Source organism: Arvicola amphibius, chromosome 12, assembly GCF_903992535.2.
Source record: "Arvicola amphibius chromosome 12, mArvAmp1.2, whole genome shotgun sequence".
Taxonomy (NCBI): domain Eukaryota; kingdom Metazoa; phylum Chordata; class Mammalia; order Rodentia; family Cricetidae; genus Arvicola; species Arvicola amphibius.
Window position 1 is genome coordinate 68,374,751 of NC_052058.2, and position 15,687 is coordinate 68,390,437.

The following is a 15,687-nucleotide window of genomic DNA, read 5'->3' on the forward strand; positions in this document are numbered from 1 at the left end:
AACATCATCTCTAGGGAGGAGAATGTGGCGGCTTAGAACCTGGGAAGGCCACCTGGGGAACGGTTGAAGCAGGACAAGGTGGCAGGGGCCAGCCCTGAGGCAGTAGAAGTGGGGAGGGAAAAGGTGTGGGGGAAAGGGCTCCCCTAGTCTGAAGGACCATCAGATGATTCTGTGGTCTGTTCCTCCCCAGACCAAACCTATCCCTGCTATGACCAACAGGGGAAACACCAGAGGAAATGTGGAAAGAGCAGGCCTAGGAGATACTGTGACTTTCAGACTAGAATGGATTCACTAGTGCAGTGTGGCAGGGAATCAGGCTTTCTCATAGCCATTCCCCCAAAGAACTGATGTTAATTGAAAGTCTGACTCTGGAGGCTGGAGAGACGGCTTGTTGTCTAAGAATTGCTGTTCATTATTCCAGAGGATCCTGTTTTGGTTCCTGGTACCCATGTTGGGCAGCATGTAACCATCTGTAGCCCCACTCCAGGGGCAGCTGATATGCTCTCTGGCTTCTACACACACACACACACACACACACACACACACACTTTTTTTAATTTAAAGTCTACACTTAAGTAGTTAATAGAGGGAACCCTTACCAATAGAGATTGCGGTGGATAGGGAGTAGGAACTGGGTCACACTAGCCCATGGCATCTTAGCCTTAGCTCTGCCCCAGCAGTTCTGTAGAACAGCTCCAGCATCAGAGGCTCTGTGGGATTATCATCACACTGAGAGACCACTGCTGTCTGTGTTATTACACTAACGGGGTCTGTTTGTGATCCAGCGAGCCCCGGACAGTAAAATGTCCTCTACAGATTATAAATGCAATCTCAGCCAGGTGGTGATGGCACACACCTTTCATCCAGCTCTTGGGAGGCAGAGGCAGGCAGATCTCTGTGAGTTTGAGGCCAGCATGGTCTACAAGGCTAGTTTCAGGACAGCCTGGGCTACACAGAGAAACCCTGTCTCAGAAAACAAAACCAATAAACAAAAAAGTCTCCCCAGTTGAGATTTTAGCCGCATTGCTTAGCATTCTAAAAAAGGGTAATGAAATTAGTGGAGCCTTTAAAGGGAAATGAGTGGGAGGGAGGGTAGTGGGAACTGTTGGCATTTACTGCGTCAGGTACTGTGCCAGGCGCTCTCGTGGCATAACCATTTAAGTCTCGTAAGCCTCTGGGAGATGGATTTTATTTTGCCTCACAGGGGAATGAACTGAGGCTGCACAGCACACAGCCAACTGCGGGGCAGGGTTTACACTGTGATCTCTGTCTCCTGTGTTTCAGTTCTTTTCCTAGATTTGGCTTCCCATAAACATGTTATTTTGTTCCCAAGCTTACTAACATCCTGTGCTTGTCATAGAACCCCTAATTCTTGAGTTCTGCCAGGAAGGGTTGGTTGGGTCAATATTTTCATTATGGAATAATCTCCACTCTAGGCACTCTCTTGAGTCTTGGGATAATAACTCGTTCAGTGTTCTAACTATAATGTATAATAAGATCATGCATCCAAATACTAGCAATGGGCTTGAAGAAAATGACTCTCACAGGTTTTCCTCTGACCTTTACACACGTGCCGTGGCACGGGCAGACAGAGACAGACAGACAGACAGACCCACATACAAATAAATAAATTTAACTTAAAAAGTTATGAGAAAACAACAACAAAAAAACCCAAAGAAACAAATCCTGTTTCTACAGCTCAGCTATGGGAGGCAGCCTGACCTTGAGTGTGGATTCGCTCTAATCTACTTGAACTAAATGTATATGGCGAGTGCCCTCATGTTGACATAGGCTTTATAAAGTGTATGGGGAAAATAAGCTGGAAAAAGATGTGGTGACATTTGCCATTGGAAATAAATAGATACCTAGCCAGGCCCCCACTGTTTGGAGCCAGAATGAAGTCTTACCTCATTCTCTAACAGCTGGAATCCATCCCCCAAATACCTAAGCACACCTTGACCTCTGTAAACCCTGAAACTCAGCCAGTTTCTAAATGTCTCTTAGTAGAAAACAGCAAGCTATTTCCTCGAGGTGATAGACACCATGTTTGGCGTTAGTTCGGGTCTCAGGAGTGAGACCTCTATAGCCTTTTGCCTTCTGTTATTTCAACCAGATAGAACTCCAGACTTCCCTGGCTGCCTGATGGAGCTTAGTCTTGAACTAGGTTATTCATAGCACAAATGCATGCTGAGTGTTCTCAGATTTCTACATTCCTCTTAATTTAAAGCCATTTCAGTGTATGGCATGGTGTTTTCTCTGGGCAGGTGAAATCAAGTGTTCCTTAAGATCTCATCACAGCCTTTCTCTATTAAACACCTTTCTCGTTCCCTAAAATAGACCAGCCTGGCAGTGTGGATGAGGAGGGACTGATGCTGTTAGAACAAGAGCTTTTCCAAGCCAAGACCCAGGTGAACAGTCGACTGCGGCCCTTGATGTCTGAGCTGGAGGAGAGGGCCCGGCAACAGAGGAACCACCTGCATCTCCTGGAGACGAGCATAGATGGGATTCTGGCTGATGTGAAGAACCTGGAGAACATCCGAGACAACCTGCCCCCGGGATGCTACAACACTCAGGCTCTTGAGCAACAGTGATGCTGCCATAGAGATTTCCCCGCTGAGATTCTTGGGACATGGACCTCAGGGATCAGGAGCCATCTCGTGTGGATGGGGCGGGCTGAGGCTATTTGAACATGTTTAATGGGTTTGTTCAGGTCTGTTGGACCCGATTCCATCCCTGAGACTATGGGTAGATGGATGTTTTCCTGTACCAATGTGGTACTGTTTGCTTGCTGGTGCTGGCAATGAGGCAGAAGGCCCTGGGCATGAGACTGATCAAGGACCAACCACACTAACAAATGTTGACCTCAGAGCTGCCATAACCTGAGACCTGGAATATACAAAGTGCTGCTGTGTAAGTCAGGGCAGGAAATCTAATCCCACTGTGGCCAGTAAAATACCCTTGCTTCACCCACTGCAAGCTTTTGTTGGCCAGAGTTTCTCCACTGCCCACCCAGTAGGTTATGCCCTCTGCTTTCAGGCTGAGTGCAGTGAGCAGTGACGGGCATAGGACTGGAAATCTGGCCCATGTGGAGCAGTGGTGCCAACTGTCACCTTCTCACCCTCATGTTCTCAGCCTGAGTTGACATCCTTTCTCCTAATGCTGCCAGAATAGCTCTGAGACTGCTTTCTAATGAAAGCATTTCTTACCAGCCAAGCAATCATTGGGAAAGTATTTAATTTGGGTTTCAAAGCGATATAAGAAAATGTGTCTTGGGCATTAAAGACATATTAATCTCCATCCAATCCTCCATTGCAAACTCGAAGACTCATCTACATCTGTATGTGTATCTTATTTCCTTTCTCTTTCCCCAAATCAAGGATAATCCATCCATCTAACATATATTTATTGAGTCCCTAGGATGTGCCAGGGGTAAGTGGAACAGTCCTGACATTATCTACCCTCGTGAAGTTGACTGTCTAGTGAGAAGGATAAACATTAAAAATAATAAATGGAAACTCCTAAGCCTTGTTCATCTCAAGTGATATTTATTGCCGTCACCCCTTAGGCTGGAACCTTGCTCAGGAGAACATGTGTTCCAAAACAGCCCCGCTGGGGTTCTTGAGTTAGGGCAAAGCTGACATGGTTTTGAGTTGTATACAGTTTTCTGTGTTCCAACCATCCCTCCACCCCTTCCCACAACAGACTATTGCAACAGATGGGTTGCATCAGGGCAATCCCAGTGGGAATTGCTGAAGGAGCCAGAGGCACTCATACCTCAGCTTGGAAGACTTGGGAACTGTTTCACATCTGCAGTTCCTGGTCTTTTTGTGGATGTGTGTCAAATAAAGGAATGTTAGATGCTGGACTGAGTTTAAACTCTTCGTCTGGCATGGAAGCACCAGAGCAATGGGGTGAACACGCCATCCTGATACTGATGGCCCTGGAGTTAGCGTTTTCAATTCCTGGGGGCCCTGATTTGCCCCTTCCAGCTATGAGAGCATGTCGTAAGATTTCGATGATGCTGTATCCCAAGTATGAAGCATTATTTCTAGAAAAACCCAAACTTGGGTGGAGGCTATAATTAATATTCTTGTCCTTTTCGTCTACTACAAAATAAAGTTAAAATCTGTAGTTTGTGGTGTATATGTAACGCCTTTCAATAAATTACAATTCAGTAAGTTAAGGTCTGAATTGTCTTTTACCCCAGGGACTGACAGAAGGATTCTGGTTTCGTCCACGGTGACTCCTAAGTTGTGAGAGGTCGGACAACTTGGTCTTTTGTGGAAACAGTCTGACAATTCTATCTCGTCATGCTCGGTCCCATGGCCTATAAACTTTCTGCAGTCATTTAAGACCTGACATGTATAATATGTGGCTTCTAAGGCTGCCTTGGGGCGGGAGGAGGAAGCAAAAGAGCAGAAATGATACACCTCGGAAGTCTTTGTAAGCCAGGATGAGGAAGTCTTACGCTCTATTGTTCCAAGCCCTTATTATTATAATTTGCAGGGGTTCCTTGAAAGGAAGCATTTTTCAGGGACAATTGTACACTATGAAAGGGAAGTACCCACTGCTGGGTAGCTATGCCTCTGCAATCATAAATCCCCACCGGGTGGATGGTTAAGAAAGTTATGAGAATTAGGGGGGGGATGCAGTGCGATTGATAGAGTTCCTGCCTCACATGAAAAATGCTCAGGATCCCAGCAAACAGGCTGTGGCCACACAGCGGAAATCCCAGGACTCTGAAGGTGGTGGCAGAGGATCACTAATTACCATCCTTGGCTACGTAGTGAGTTTCAGGCTAGTCTGGGATACATGAGACCATGCCTCAAAAAAAAAAAAAAAAAAAAAAAAAAGAAGTGATCAGGATGTCTTTATGTCTTTGTTGGCAAATGGCACAGATCTCAGTAGAGATGGGGAGTGTGAAGTGACTGTTGGGACCACTGAAGGAGAAATGACACTCTCATTTTGGGGACCTGGAAAACTGGCCCTACAAAGAAGCAAGGCTCTAGCTGAGAAGTAGCCTTCCCTAAGCCTAGGGCTGGTCTTGGTCTGACCCTGCCCATGGGAAAGATGTTTTTTGCTTTCTTGTCTCTATTCATGAAGACCTTCCTACAGTCTCCCCTGGGGGTGTCCTGGTAACTGTGCTCTTGGTAGACTATTACACACACCCCTATCTACTGTGGCTCATAGAGACGAAGCCGACCACAGATGGAGACCTGATGTTCTCCCAGGATGTGGTTTCTTCCTAGGACTCTAGGGGGGCCAGATAGAAGGGTCAAAGGATACTCAGCCCTGTCCACTGTTTGGAACAAATCTCAAGGACCATGACTGTGTTTATCATGTCTTCTTTAATGTTTTGTATGGTCATGGGAATGTTATGGGTTTGTACTGTGTTTTAAGTTTCCCACTTGGAAAATTGTAGAATTTCTCTTTTATTTCTTTATACTATTGGCCACATAGAACTTCTTGGGAAATTCTGAAATATACAGCTTCATGGTGAGGTATAAGGAAAGAAATGTTTATGATTGTTACCTTGTATTTCATATATATATGTATATATGTACATATATATGTATAAGTTAGCAAATTAAGCCAGTATTTATATTTAATTTAAAACACACTCATCATTATTCTCCCAAGGTGGGGGAGGTGCTGTTGTTAACTTTCTGAACCAAATAGCAAATACAAACACAAGAAACCAATTTACAGGGCTGGAGAGATGGCTCAGAGGTTAAGAGCATTACCTGCTCTTCCAAAAGTCCCGAGTTCAATTCCCAGCAACCACATGGTGGCTCACAACCATCTGTAATGGGGTCTGGTGCCCTCTTCTGGCATACACGCAGACAGAATAATGTATACATAATAAATAAAAAGAAACCAATTTACAAAATATATCAAGCTTTCTTAAGATATGCCGTGAAACCCCACGTGGATACACACAAAGTGGGTATTATTCTCAGTTTAAAGAAGGAGGGGAAGAGGAGAAGGAGGCAAGGAGGAAGAGGGTGAGGAGGAGAAAGTGGAGGAGGAGATCTATGAATCCTAAAATCAAAATGTTCACAGAAGAGAATGGAATGAGTTTGGCATGTATCTAACCCTTGGCTTGGGACAGGGAAGTGTTGTTGCGGCCTGTGAGTCACAGTTGATGGTTGGGCAACAATAACCTGACGGTCACCACTCAGACTAGCCAAGCTAGACATGTTCTAATTAAAAAGGGAAACGAGAGGGCTGAAGATCACAACAGGAGCCGGCAATTAACGAATCATTCCGTTTTGCTTATTTACGCTACCAAAGGAAATTGTGAGCTCGACCATTTCTTAGGGGAGATCGTGCCAAAAATCTAAGCAAGTTTTTAGTTTTCACACACATATTTTTCTTCATAAGTTTATTAAAGAGACAAAATTGCCAGTCATGTTAGCACACCACTAGAATCCCAGCTCTTGGGAGAGGGAGGCAGGGTATCAGTCAGAAGCCCAAGGTTATCCTCAGCAACAAAGCAAGTTGGGGGCCAGGAAGGACCATGTAAGACTTTGTCTTGAAAATTTTCAAACAAGCAACTGAAATTCACCAAGAGTGGACCCCGTGGGCTGGTCTGGATCTTAGTGTTTGTGTGTGTGTGGAGATGAGTTTCTGTGCCATGTGAATACAGTGCCCACGAGGCCAGAGTAAGGCCTTGGGTACCAGGAACCGGAATGGTTAGGAACCACCATGTAGGCATGGGGAACTGAACTCCGGTCCTCTTCGAGAGCAGTAGCACTCTGTCCTGATGGGCCGTCCAGCTCTCTGCTCTTTAAGGGTTACTTTTCTTAAACTGAGAAAACTTAGGCACAATTTACAAACTTGCCAATTAGCCTCTTGATATATCCTTGAGTGTGGAGATGATGGTGGTGGTGGTGGTGGTGTGTGTGTGCGCGCGCGTGAGAGAGAGAGAGAGGAAGAGGGAGAGGGAGAGGGAGAGGGAGAGGGATAGGGAGAGGGAGAGGGAGAGGGAGAGGGAGAGGGAGAGGGAGAGGGAGAGGGATGGACAGAGGGAAGGAGGGTGGGAGGGAGGGAGGGAGGGAGGGAGGGAGAGAGAGAGCGTCCTACTATGTAGCCTAGGCTGACTTGATTTGTTGGGGGAGGCTTGTGTGTGCCACAGTGGACCTGTGGAGATCAGAGAATGTCCTGGAGTTGGCTCCCTCCTTCAATCATGAGGATTCCAGGGTCTGAACTCGGGTTGTCAGGGGTGACAGCAAGCATCCTTACCCACGGCCCCCTCCCCCAGTCTATATCACTCAGGTTACTGCAGCTAGACTAGGCGGAACAGCACTTGCTCTGAGCCTATTTTCACAACTGTTATCTCCCACCACGTAACAAGAGGAAGAAAAAGTGATTACTTCTCAGAGCAACTCAAAGGAAAGGTTCTGGACAAAGACGCAAGACACTAGTAGCATTGTCTGGTTTATTAACATAATTGAAACATTTTGCTGATAAAACTCTTGCCCATGACTAGTCTAGCAACAAAACTCTACTAAAAAATATTTCACTGTGAAATGGTATTGCAACTTGGAGTTTTTATTAATGAGTTGATTTTCATAAAGTAAATCTCACTCTTAAATCAGCAGATGATATGATTACAAAAAAAAAAGCTTCCTTCTCCCCCTTCCAGCCCCATGAGGATCAAGCTGAGGGCCCTGGGACCCCACTGAGAGCGGTGAGAAAGTGCTACAACTCCTTTCTAACTAACCGGGACAGGCTCCTAGGACACATCAAACGCATACTACACAGAAACCACATAAGCAGTTGAATTTACCAGTCAGCTCACAGGAAGGTGTGGGCCAGGTCAGCCGGGCAGATCACACCCTCCTCCTTACCACAGGCTAGCTCTAAGGTGTCTTAAATCCGTCAGCTACGAAATCAGCCCGGCTCCATCCTTCTAGCTCGCCTTCTGTCTCCCCTGCTGAAACCTGGGGAGAGAGCCTGAGCTTTTCCTAGGCTTTCTTTGCACTACTGTTTTTGTTTAGAGACAAGGTCTGATGTGTCTGGAGGCTGGGCTTGAACTCCTGATCCTCCAGTCTCCAGCTCTCCGTGCTGGGATTGCAGGTATGGGCCACCACACCTGGCATGGCATTTCTTTTCTAATGGAAACAGAAAATAGAAGGCATGCTTCTCTTAGACCCTTACAAGTGTGTGTGAGAATATCGGAGTGAGGGAGTGAATTTGGGCTCTCTGTAATCTTCTGGCTTTCGATACCATTTGATTATCAAGTTTTACTTCCTACTTTCTTGAATAGCAAGTTCGTGGGTTCTCTCAGAGATTCTGAAACTTGAGACTAGAACATGTGGCCAAGCCAAAATGGGAAGAGCAGTGTCTCTGGAAACCAGCTGTGATTTCAGGCACTTCAGTAAGGGACTTCCTTTGCTGGTCAATGTACATTCGAAGAAAATGAAAGCCAGGGGCCTTGAGGCTACCAGGGACTGGGAGAGTGTGGCAGACTGGCAACCCAGGGTCGCTGCAGCCCCGTTCCTGGAGGAGAGAGCTATTAAAGTTTTCCTCCTGTCCTTCTATCAGCCTCTTCTTTAAAAATGGCAGGGAAGTTGTTTACTGGCAGCAGGAAATGGTCAGATCATTCCCTTCTGTGCCTTCATCGGCGTCTCTGGGCCATTCTAGTGATGGGCTAGCCTTCACAAGAAGCAGCAGGTCCCCGAAGACAAGTCAGAGCCCAGAGGCTATCCTGAGGACATGTGAGGTACCGCTTAAAACTGTCTTAGGCTGGGGCAGGTCACAGTCACACTGTGCTGTTCTTCATGGGGTGGGGGTGGAGAGGAGAAGTTTTACCTTTGCTCCAACAAAGGGACAAAGAGACAAGGAAGTGGATGGACAATTTCACCAAAAAGGGACTCGTTTCTGTTTGTTAAAGGAAACCATTTCCACACACCTCACCAGGGTACAATCTGCCTGCCTGCTTCCCAGAAACCCACATCTGTGCCTGTTCTCCCAGCTCACCTTCTCACCCTCCTTTCCTTCCCTGCTCCTGCCTGTTGCGCTGCGGGTGCTGGGCTAGCCTGGGACCTTATCTCAGGCTGTGGAGCAAATGAGACTTGACCAGAGTCTAGAGGAGGAACACAGTGAACCAAAGGAACGAAAGAAAAGTAGTCTTTCTCGGGTCTGTTTATGTGATCCTTCGGCAGCTCCAGGGCCTTCCAAACGCCATGTTTCCCAGGCAATCCAGCTCCCGGTTTTCTTTTGTCTAAGGAAACAGCATCTCTCCTCATGCTTCCCAGGGTGTGCTGCACAGTCCTGCACCAGACACTGACTCCCAGGGGTTTCTGCTCCCGCGATGTCAAAGAGCCTGGGAGCAACGGATTCTGCAGGTTTTCTCTGTTTTTTTTTTTTTTCTTCCTCCATGACTCTTAGCCAGACATTGGACCTCTAGATTATAGAAATAATCTCCTCCCTCTGGAGATTGTTTCTACAGTCTAAGGAACCACGGATTGGGAATGCTCTACACGCATCTGTTGACTCCACTTCTTTCTCCTGGAGTCAGCCGAGGAGGAGGTGGAGAACTTTACCCCTGTTCAGTCCCACCTGGGCCATATTCATGTTATAAGTTAAAAGTAGCCTCATACTCAGGAGCCATTCCTCATGAACAACCAGGAACTCAAGAGCCAGAGGCCGGATGGGAAACACAAAACATGAAAGTCATTTCCTCCTAGCTCTCCAGGCAGGGCCTGAGGGTCCAAACTGTCTTCAGAGGTAGAAGAAGGGGAGGACAGTGTCGGGTTGGGGGAGAGATAGGAGTGACAGCTCTGTTGTGAACCCACTCCTGACAGGTGTGGGTCAGGGCATTGGTTGCCACTGCTGGACTTTGCAGCAGACCGATAGGGCCAATTCAGGAACAAGGGTGATCGCTTCCCAAGGAAGAAAGGGCTTTAGGTTCAGCTGGGCAACCTCAGGTGGAGGGCATGGGATCATGAATTCTCCTCAGGGTAACAACCTGCATTCTCCCAGATCATCCTGAGCTTGCAGTTCCTAGCCAAAGGGGCAATAAATAATCCCAATTAGCAAAGAATCTCTACGGTTAAGTGGATTCTGAGTGTGTTTCCAGAAGAAATGAATGGACTATCAGCCTTTGGCCTTGCCTGTGATTCCTCTCACTAGCAGGAATGCATCTTACCATAGCCTCTAAGGGGTTCTTCTCTCTGGAAAAGCCTGGTTGGCAGGGAACCCACACAATGCCACCAGTCAGACACAACTTCAGGACCATGGTCATATGAAACCAGGGACTCAAGTTCTGAGAAATCCTACTCTTCCCAGACTTGTGTGCCAGGTTTCAGGACCTGAGCATCTTATTTCTGACCAAAGGGGTCTGGGGTTGCTGCTGGTGTGTGTGTGTGTGTGTGTGTGTGTGTGTGTGTGTGTGTTGTGTGTGTGTGTTTGTGTGAATCTGTATGCATGTGTGTGTATATCTGTGTGCATGTGTGTACATCTGTGTGCATGTGTGTGTACATCTGTGTGCATGTGTGTATGTGTGTATGTGTGTTGAAGCAGAAGCGGCTCTGCTTTCTTTCCTGGGTGTGGCCTCACGCACTTAGAGTGCTGAGACTGGCTATAGTGTCCTGTCAGATGGGAAGTAAACCACAGGAGAGCATCAAGACTACAAGCATAAAAACCACACACACCAATTCCATCCAAATTCTACAAGAAGTAGACAAAGGGAAAGAAACAAAGAAAAATAGCCCTTTGTGGTAAAGGGCATGCTGGGAAGGTGAGAGCCTGAGCCACGTCCCCAGAGCATGCTGGGAGAATGGGCGCCAGAGTCGCCTCTCTAGAGCATGCTGGGAGACGGACACCAGTACATCTCCAAGGGCTGCACTTCCCCCAACTCCCACCCTGTTCCCTTACCCACCCCCAACCCGGAGACTAGAGGAAAGTTTATCCAAAGATGACTGTGGAATGGGAAATGCCACGGTTCTTCGCAGGCCCCCACACTGTGGGGGTTACGTCAGTCAGTGGGGAGAACAGTCAAGATGAAGACAGAGAAACAGAGAGGCAGAGGGAAAATGGGGTCTGACAGTGGCTGGAGGGGCCAGTGTGTTGGCGGAGGACGCGGGGAGAGTAGAGTGGAGAGCTGGGTGTTGCTAGCCCGAGGCGTTTATGTAGAGCTGACTCTTGAGGATGTAGTCGATGACTGGCTGGGACAGGTAATCCACAACATGGCCGTCCCCATGCTGCAGGGCCAGCCTGTGGGAGAAGAAACAGCAGTCAGGTGGACAGCCGTGCCTGAGAGAGTACATAGCCCTGGTCGGCCCTTTCCCTCCTCCAGGAGCCCTTAGCCATGAGTCCATGGAGGGACAGCAGCAGGTGAAAGATTCCAGGGACAAACCGATCCCTGCACACTTTCCCTCCAGCCTTCAGCTCTCTGCTCATTCCTGACACAACAGTTTCAGGATGTCACTGAGCCTGGCGTGGTGCCTCGCTCCAAGGCAAGCCCTGCCTTTACCGTACAAGGCGCATCTTGAAGCGTCTCCCTGCATATCCAAACATTGCCAAATGATAGTTTCAACTTTATCAGACTCTGCAGAGAAGCTGAGTCTGAGTCCAAGCCCAGAAAATCCTGGTCTAGTTGAACCAAATGGAATACAGGAGTTTGTTTGACCACAGAGTAACGTCTCTGAGTCTAAGGGGCAGCCATGTTGGAATCAAAGTCCTGCCCCCTTCATTGCCCACTATCCTTAGTTTCTGCCCTAGCCTACCAGTGGCTGCTACTCCTGTGATTGTCTTCATCTTTGCCTCCCAAGGGAAGAAGTCCAGGAGACTATTTGAGTTCTGGGTCTATTTGACTTCTCTGAAACATGTGACCAGGTGGCAGTGCTCCATGACCAGATGACAGTGCTCCACCTTTGGACTCTTCTTCCTTGGTTACGGACCATCCCTGTTGGGGGCTTCTAACTGCTCCTCAGCCTTCACGGAAATGCTAGAAACCTTGCCATGTTCCTGAGAGCAGCTTTCTCTTCAACTGCTTGACTTTGTGAGCTCATCTGGATCTGGAATTTTTTTCAATTAATTAATTAGCAAATGTGTATGAGAGAGAGTGTGTGTGTTCCACAGTGCAAACATTGGGACTTAGAGGGCCACTTTCAGGAGCTGGTTCTCTCCTTCCACCATGTGTGTTCCAGGGACTAAACTTAGGCGGTTAGGCTGGCCAGCAGGTGCCTTTTTACCCACTGAGCCAGCTCATTTTACCTGCCGCGTATGCTCATGGCACTCAGTTTACACCTCCAGACTCCTAAGTCCTATATAGCTCACCATTTCACAGGCCAGTTCCACTTGGAGTTCATGGCGAAGACTGCTAACAGTCCCTACTGTTAATTCCTCCCCTTTCAGTTCCATCTCAATATACAGCTGCTGAACAATAAACCGTTTCCCAGGCCCTTCGTCCATGAGCCCGTGGTAAACTTACAACTCTGGGTTACTTCATTGTTTACTTTTAAAAAGATTTACTTAGTCTTATTTTAAGTGTATGGGTGTTTTGTTTGCATAACACCTGCGGAGACCAGAAGAGGGCCTTGGAGCCCCTGGAATTGTAGTTATGGGTGGTCATGAGTTGACATGTGGGTGCTAAGAATCCAATCTGGGTCCTCTGGAAGAGCAGCCAGTGACCTTAACCACTGAGACATCTCACCAGTCCCTATTCACTGATTTTTTGAGATAGGCTCTTGCTATGCAGCCCAGGCTAGCACTGAGTTGTCTTCCTCCTGCCTCCACCTCCTGAGTGTATGAACCATGGTGCCTGGGTGATTCACTTTAAAGGCAAATGTCCTGCCTTGGTCTTCAGTAGGTATGTCCCCAACAAGGAAGCTTCAGACTGAAGAGACCAGATTCAGTTCCTCTAGACTTCTGTAAGTGAGAACTATACAGCTACCTTGTTTGAAACTCCGAATTTTGAGACCCTTTTAATGGCAGCCTGGCTTATACTTTTACTAGTAATGCATGACTTTATCAGCACCTGAAACTAAGACTCTGAAACTAAAAAAAAAAAAAAATCCTCTTCTTCCCTCAAGCCAGTTAAGATCAGTTAATGTACTGTTTCCTCATTTAAAAGTAAACAGGGATAAATACCGAAGTCCAACGAGGAGGCCGAGTGCTGGGACAGCAGGTGTCCACTTGAATCTAACTGTTGTGTAATGGCTTGAATGGGAATTGCTCCCATGGGCTCATATATTTGGATACTTGGTGCCTGAATGGTGGAACTGTTTGGAAAGGATTAAGAGGTGTGACCTTGTTGGAGGAGGCGTGTCACTGGGGTGGGCTTTTAGGTCTCTCTGCCTCATGGTTGTGGATCAAGATGTGAGCTCTCAGAGACTGCTCCAGCACCACACCTGCCTGCTCGCTGCTCTGCTCCCACCACAGCCATTTCTCTTAAGACCTAAGCAAACGTTTTCTTCTGCTAGTTGCCTTGGTCATCATGTCTTATCAGAGATAACATTAGCCAAGACAGGTTGCCTTTGACCGAGGAAAGCTATGAAAAAAATTTAAACCAGTTTGGCCAAAGCGTCCCTGATCGTTGCCAACCATACCTGCTCTTGGTGGAGCTGACTACAGACATGGGATGGTTGATGTCGTCCTTCACCACCATGATGTTGTTCTGGAAAGAAAGCAGAAAACAACCAGTCACTCTTGTGGACTACTGTGGTGGTCTGAATGGGTATGGCTCCCACAAGCTCATGTATTTGAATGTTGGGCCTATAGGGAGTGAAACTATGGAGGTTTGTTGGAGGAACTGTGCCACTGTGGGGGTGAACTTTGAGGTCTCATATGCTCAAGCTATGCCCAGTGTGACATGCAGTCGCCTTCTGTCGCCTGCAAATCAAGATGTAGAACTCTCAGCTCCTTCTCCAGCACCATGTCTGCCTGAACATTGCCATGCTTCCTACAAAGACAATAATGGACTAAACCTCTGAACTGTATGTAATGCATCCCAATTAAATGTTTTCCTTTATAAAAGTTGACATAAGATGGGCAGTGGCGCATGCCTTTAATCCCAGCACTCGGGAGGCAGAGGCAGGCGGATCTCTGTGAGTTCGAGGCCAGCCTGGTCTACAAGAGCTAGCTCCAGGACAGTTTCCAAAGCCGCAGAGAAACCCTGTCTTGAAAAACCAAAAAAAAAAAAAAAAAATTGACGTAAGTTGGGTGGTGGCACTCGTCTTTAACGGGAGCACTCAGGAGGCAGAGGCAGGTGGATGTCTATGAGTTCAAGGCCAGCCTGGTCTACAGAATGAGTTTCAGGACATCTAAGGCTACACAGAGAAGCCCTGTTTTGAAAAACCAGAAAGAGTTGCCATGGTCATGGTGTCTCTTTACAGCAATAGAAATCCTAACTAAGCAGCTATTTTTGCTCCCCCACTCTTCCAGGCCCCCAGAAGTTTCAGAGAAGGGCTGTATCTCAGGGATATACCAGCAGGGGATGAAAGACTCACTTTGTATTTGCGGAGTATTGAGGAGTGATTCATGATTCGGTCTGTGTCAGCTGCATCCCGGGGCACCACCACGATCCCAAAGTCCCCAACAATCACCTCCATCTGAAGATACAGGGAGGGAGGGGGAAGGACGAAGAGAAAGAAGCAACTTTGGTGAAATCTGTCACCCAACCTCCTACCAACTGACTGAAACAGTGACATTCTGTTGTTTTACCTGGAACTTCAAACATTAGTTTCCAATTTACCTCCTTAGCCCCATCAGTCAGCAACCTGAACTGCTGACAGTAGTCTCTAGAAGGAGTGGAAACCTTGTCTCGCACAGAAGATGCTCAGGAGAGACTTCTAGAATGAATGAACACCCATTTGCATGTCTGAACAAGATCTTGCTAATCCTCAAAGCTTTTGCTTGAGTTCACAGTGTTGCAGGACAGCATGAGTATCTAGTGAACACCCTCCCGGGTGAAACGGATTCTGTTGTCCAGCATGTTTACCTCAGCCCTGAGTGGGACAGCATGAAATATATTGTTTTCCTCCCTTACGTCACATGGTTCAGTCATAAGCTGTGGGACTCTGCAACCGCAAGCAGAGACACACTCAGAAGGAATCCCATATACACAGGTAGTAATGGGGGTGCTGGTTAATTCATATGGGGGTCACTTCTGAGGTGGAAGTCACTTCAGCCTCTGGTGGAACCTTGATTTCTTATAAAAAAATAAAATCCTTTCATTAAAAAAAACCCACTTTTTTGGAAGTGCTGTTGAGAAAGAATCTTGATATATAGATAGTCTAGGCTAGCCTCAAACTCTCCATCAACTTGTCTTAGCCTTCCAAATGCTGAAATGACAAATAGCCTAGGCTAGCCTCAAACTCACTGTCGACTTGTCTTACCCTCCAAATGCTGAGATTACAGGTAAGAGACACCATACCTGCTCTTTACTTTCTTTTTCTAATTATAGATATAACACAAGCTTGGGAAATACGGAAAAATTGAAATCAATCTCCACCATACAATTCAGGTATCCACAGTTAACCCCTCAGCATATCCCATGGCTTTCCTGTGAATAGCTGTGTTAGAACCACATTAGCATTAAACTGCAATGTAAGGCATGAAGCTTTAGTTCAACGGTAGGGCGCTTCCCCAGCATACATGAGGCCCTGCGTCCTCATCCCAGGCACGGAAAAAATTAAAAGTTAATGTGCTTTAACTCTATGTGTGTGTGTGTGTGTG

The 15,687-nt window shown here is 47.0% G+C and overlaps 2 protein-coding genes across 2 annotated transcripts in view; one reads left to right on the top strand and one right to left on the bottom strand.

Annotated features, from left to right (window-relative positions):
* Positions 1 to 3,850, top strand: part of Lamc2 (laminin subunit gamma 2) — a 63,886-nt gene extending 60,036 nt beyond the window's left edge. The window contains exon 23 of the mRNA XM_038349210.1: positions 2,338 to 3,850. Within this exon, the coding sequence (XP_038205138.1) occupies positions 2,338 to 2,591 (254 nt within the window). The 3' untranslated portion in view covers positions 2,592 to 3,850. The remainder of the gene's footprint in view (positions 1 to 2,337) is intronic.
* A 7,106-nt stretch (positions 3,851 to 10,956) lies between these two features.
* Nmnat2 (nicotinamide nucleotide adenylyltransferase 2) overlaps positions 10,957 to 15,687 on the bottom strand; it is a 157,028-nt gene continuing 152,297 nt past the window's right edge. Inside the window, exons 9-11 of the mRNA XM_038349901.1 lie at positions 14,460 to 14,561; positions 13,560 to 13,627; positions 10,957 to 11,223 (exon numbers count right to left, since the gene is read on the bottom strand). Coding sequence (XP_038205829.1) covers positions 11,121 to 11,223; positions 13,560 to 13,627; positions 14,460 to 14,561 — 273 coding nt within the window. The 3' untranslated portion in view covers positions 10,957 to 11,120. The remainder of the gene's footprint in view (positions 11,224 to 13,559; positions 13,628 to 14,459; positions 14,562 to 15,687) is intronic.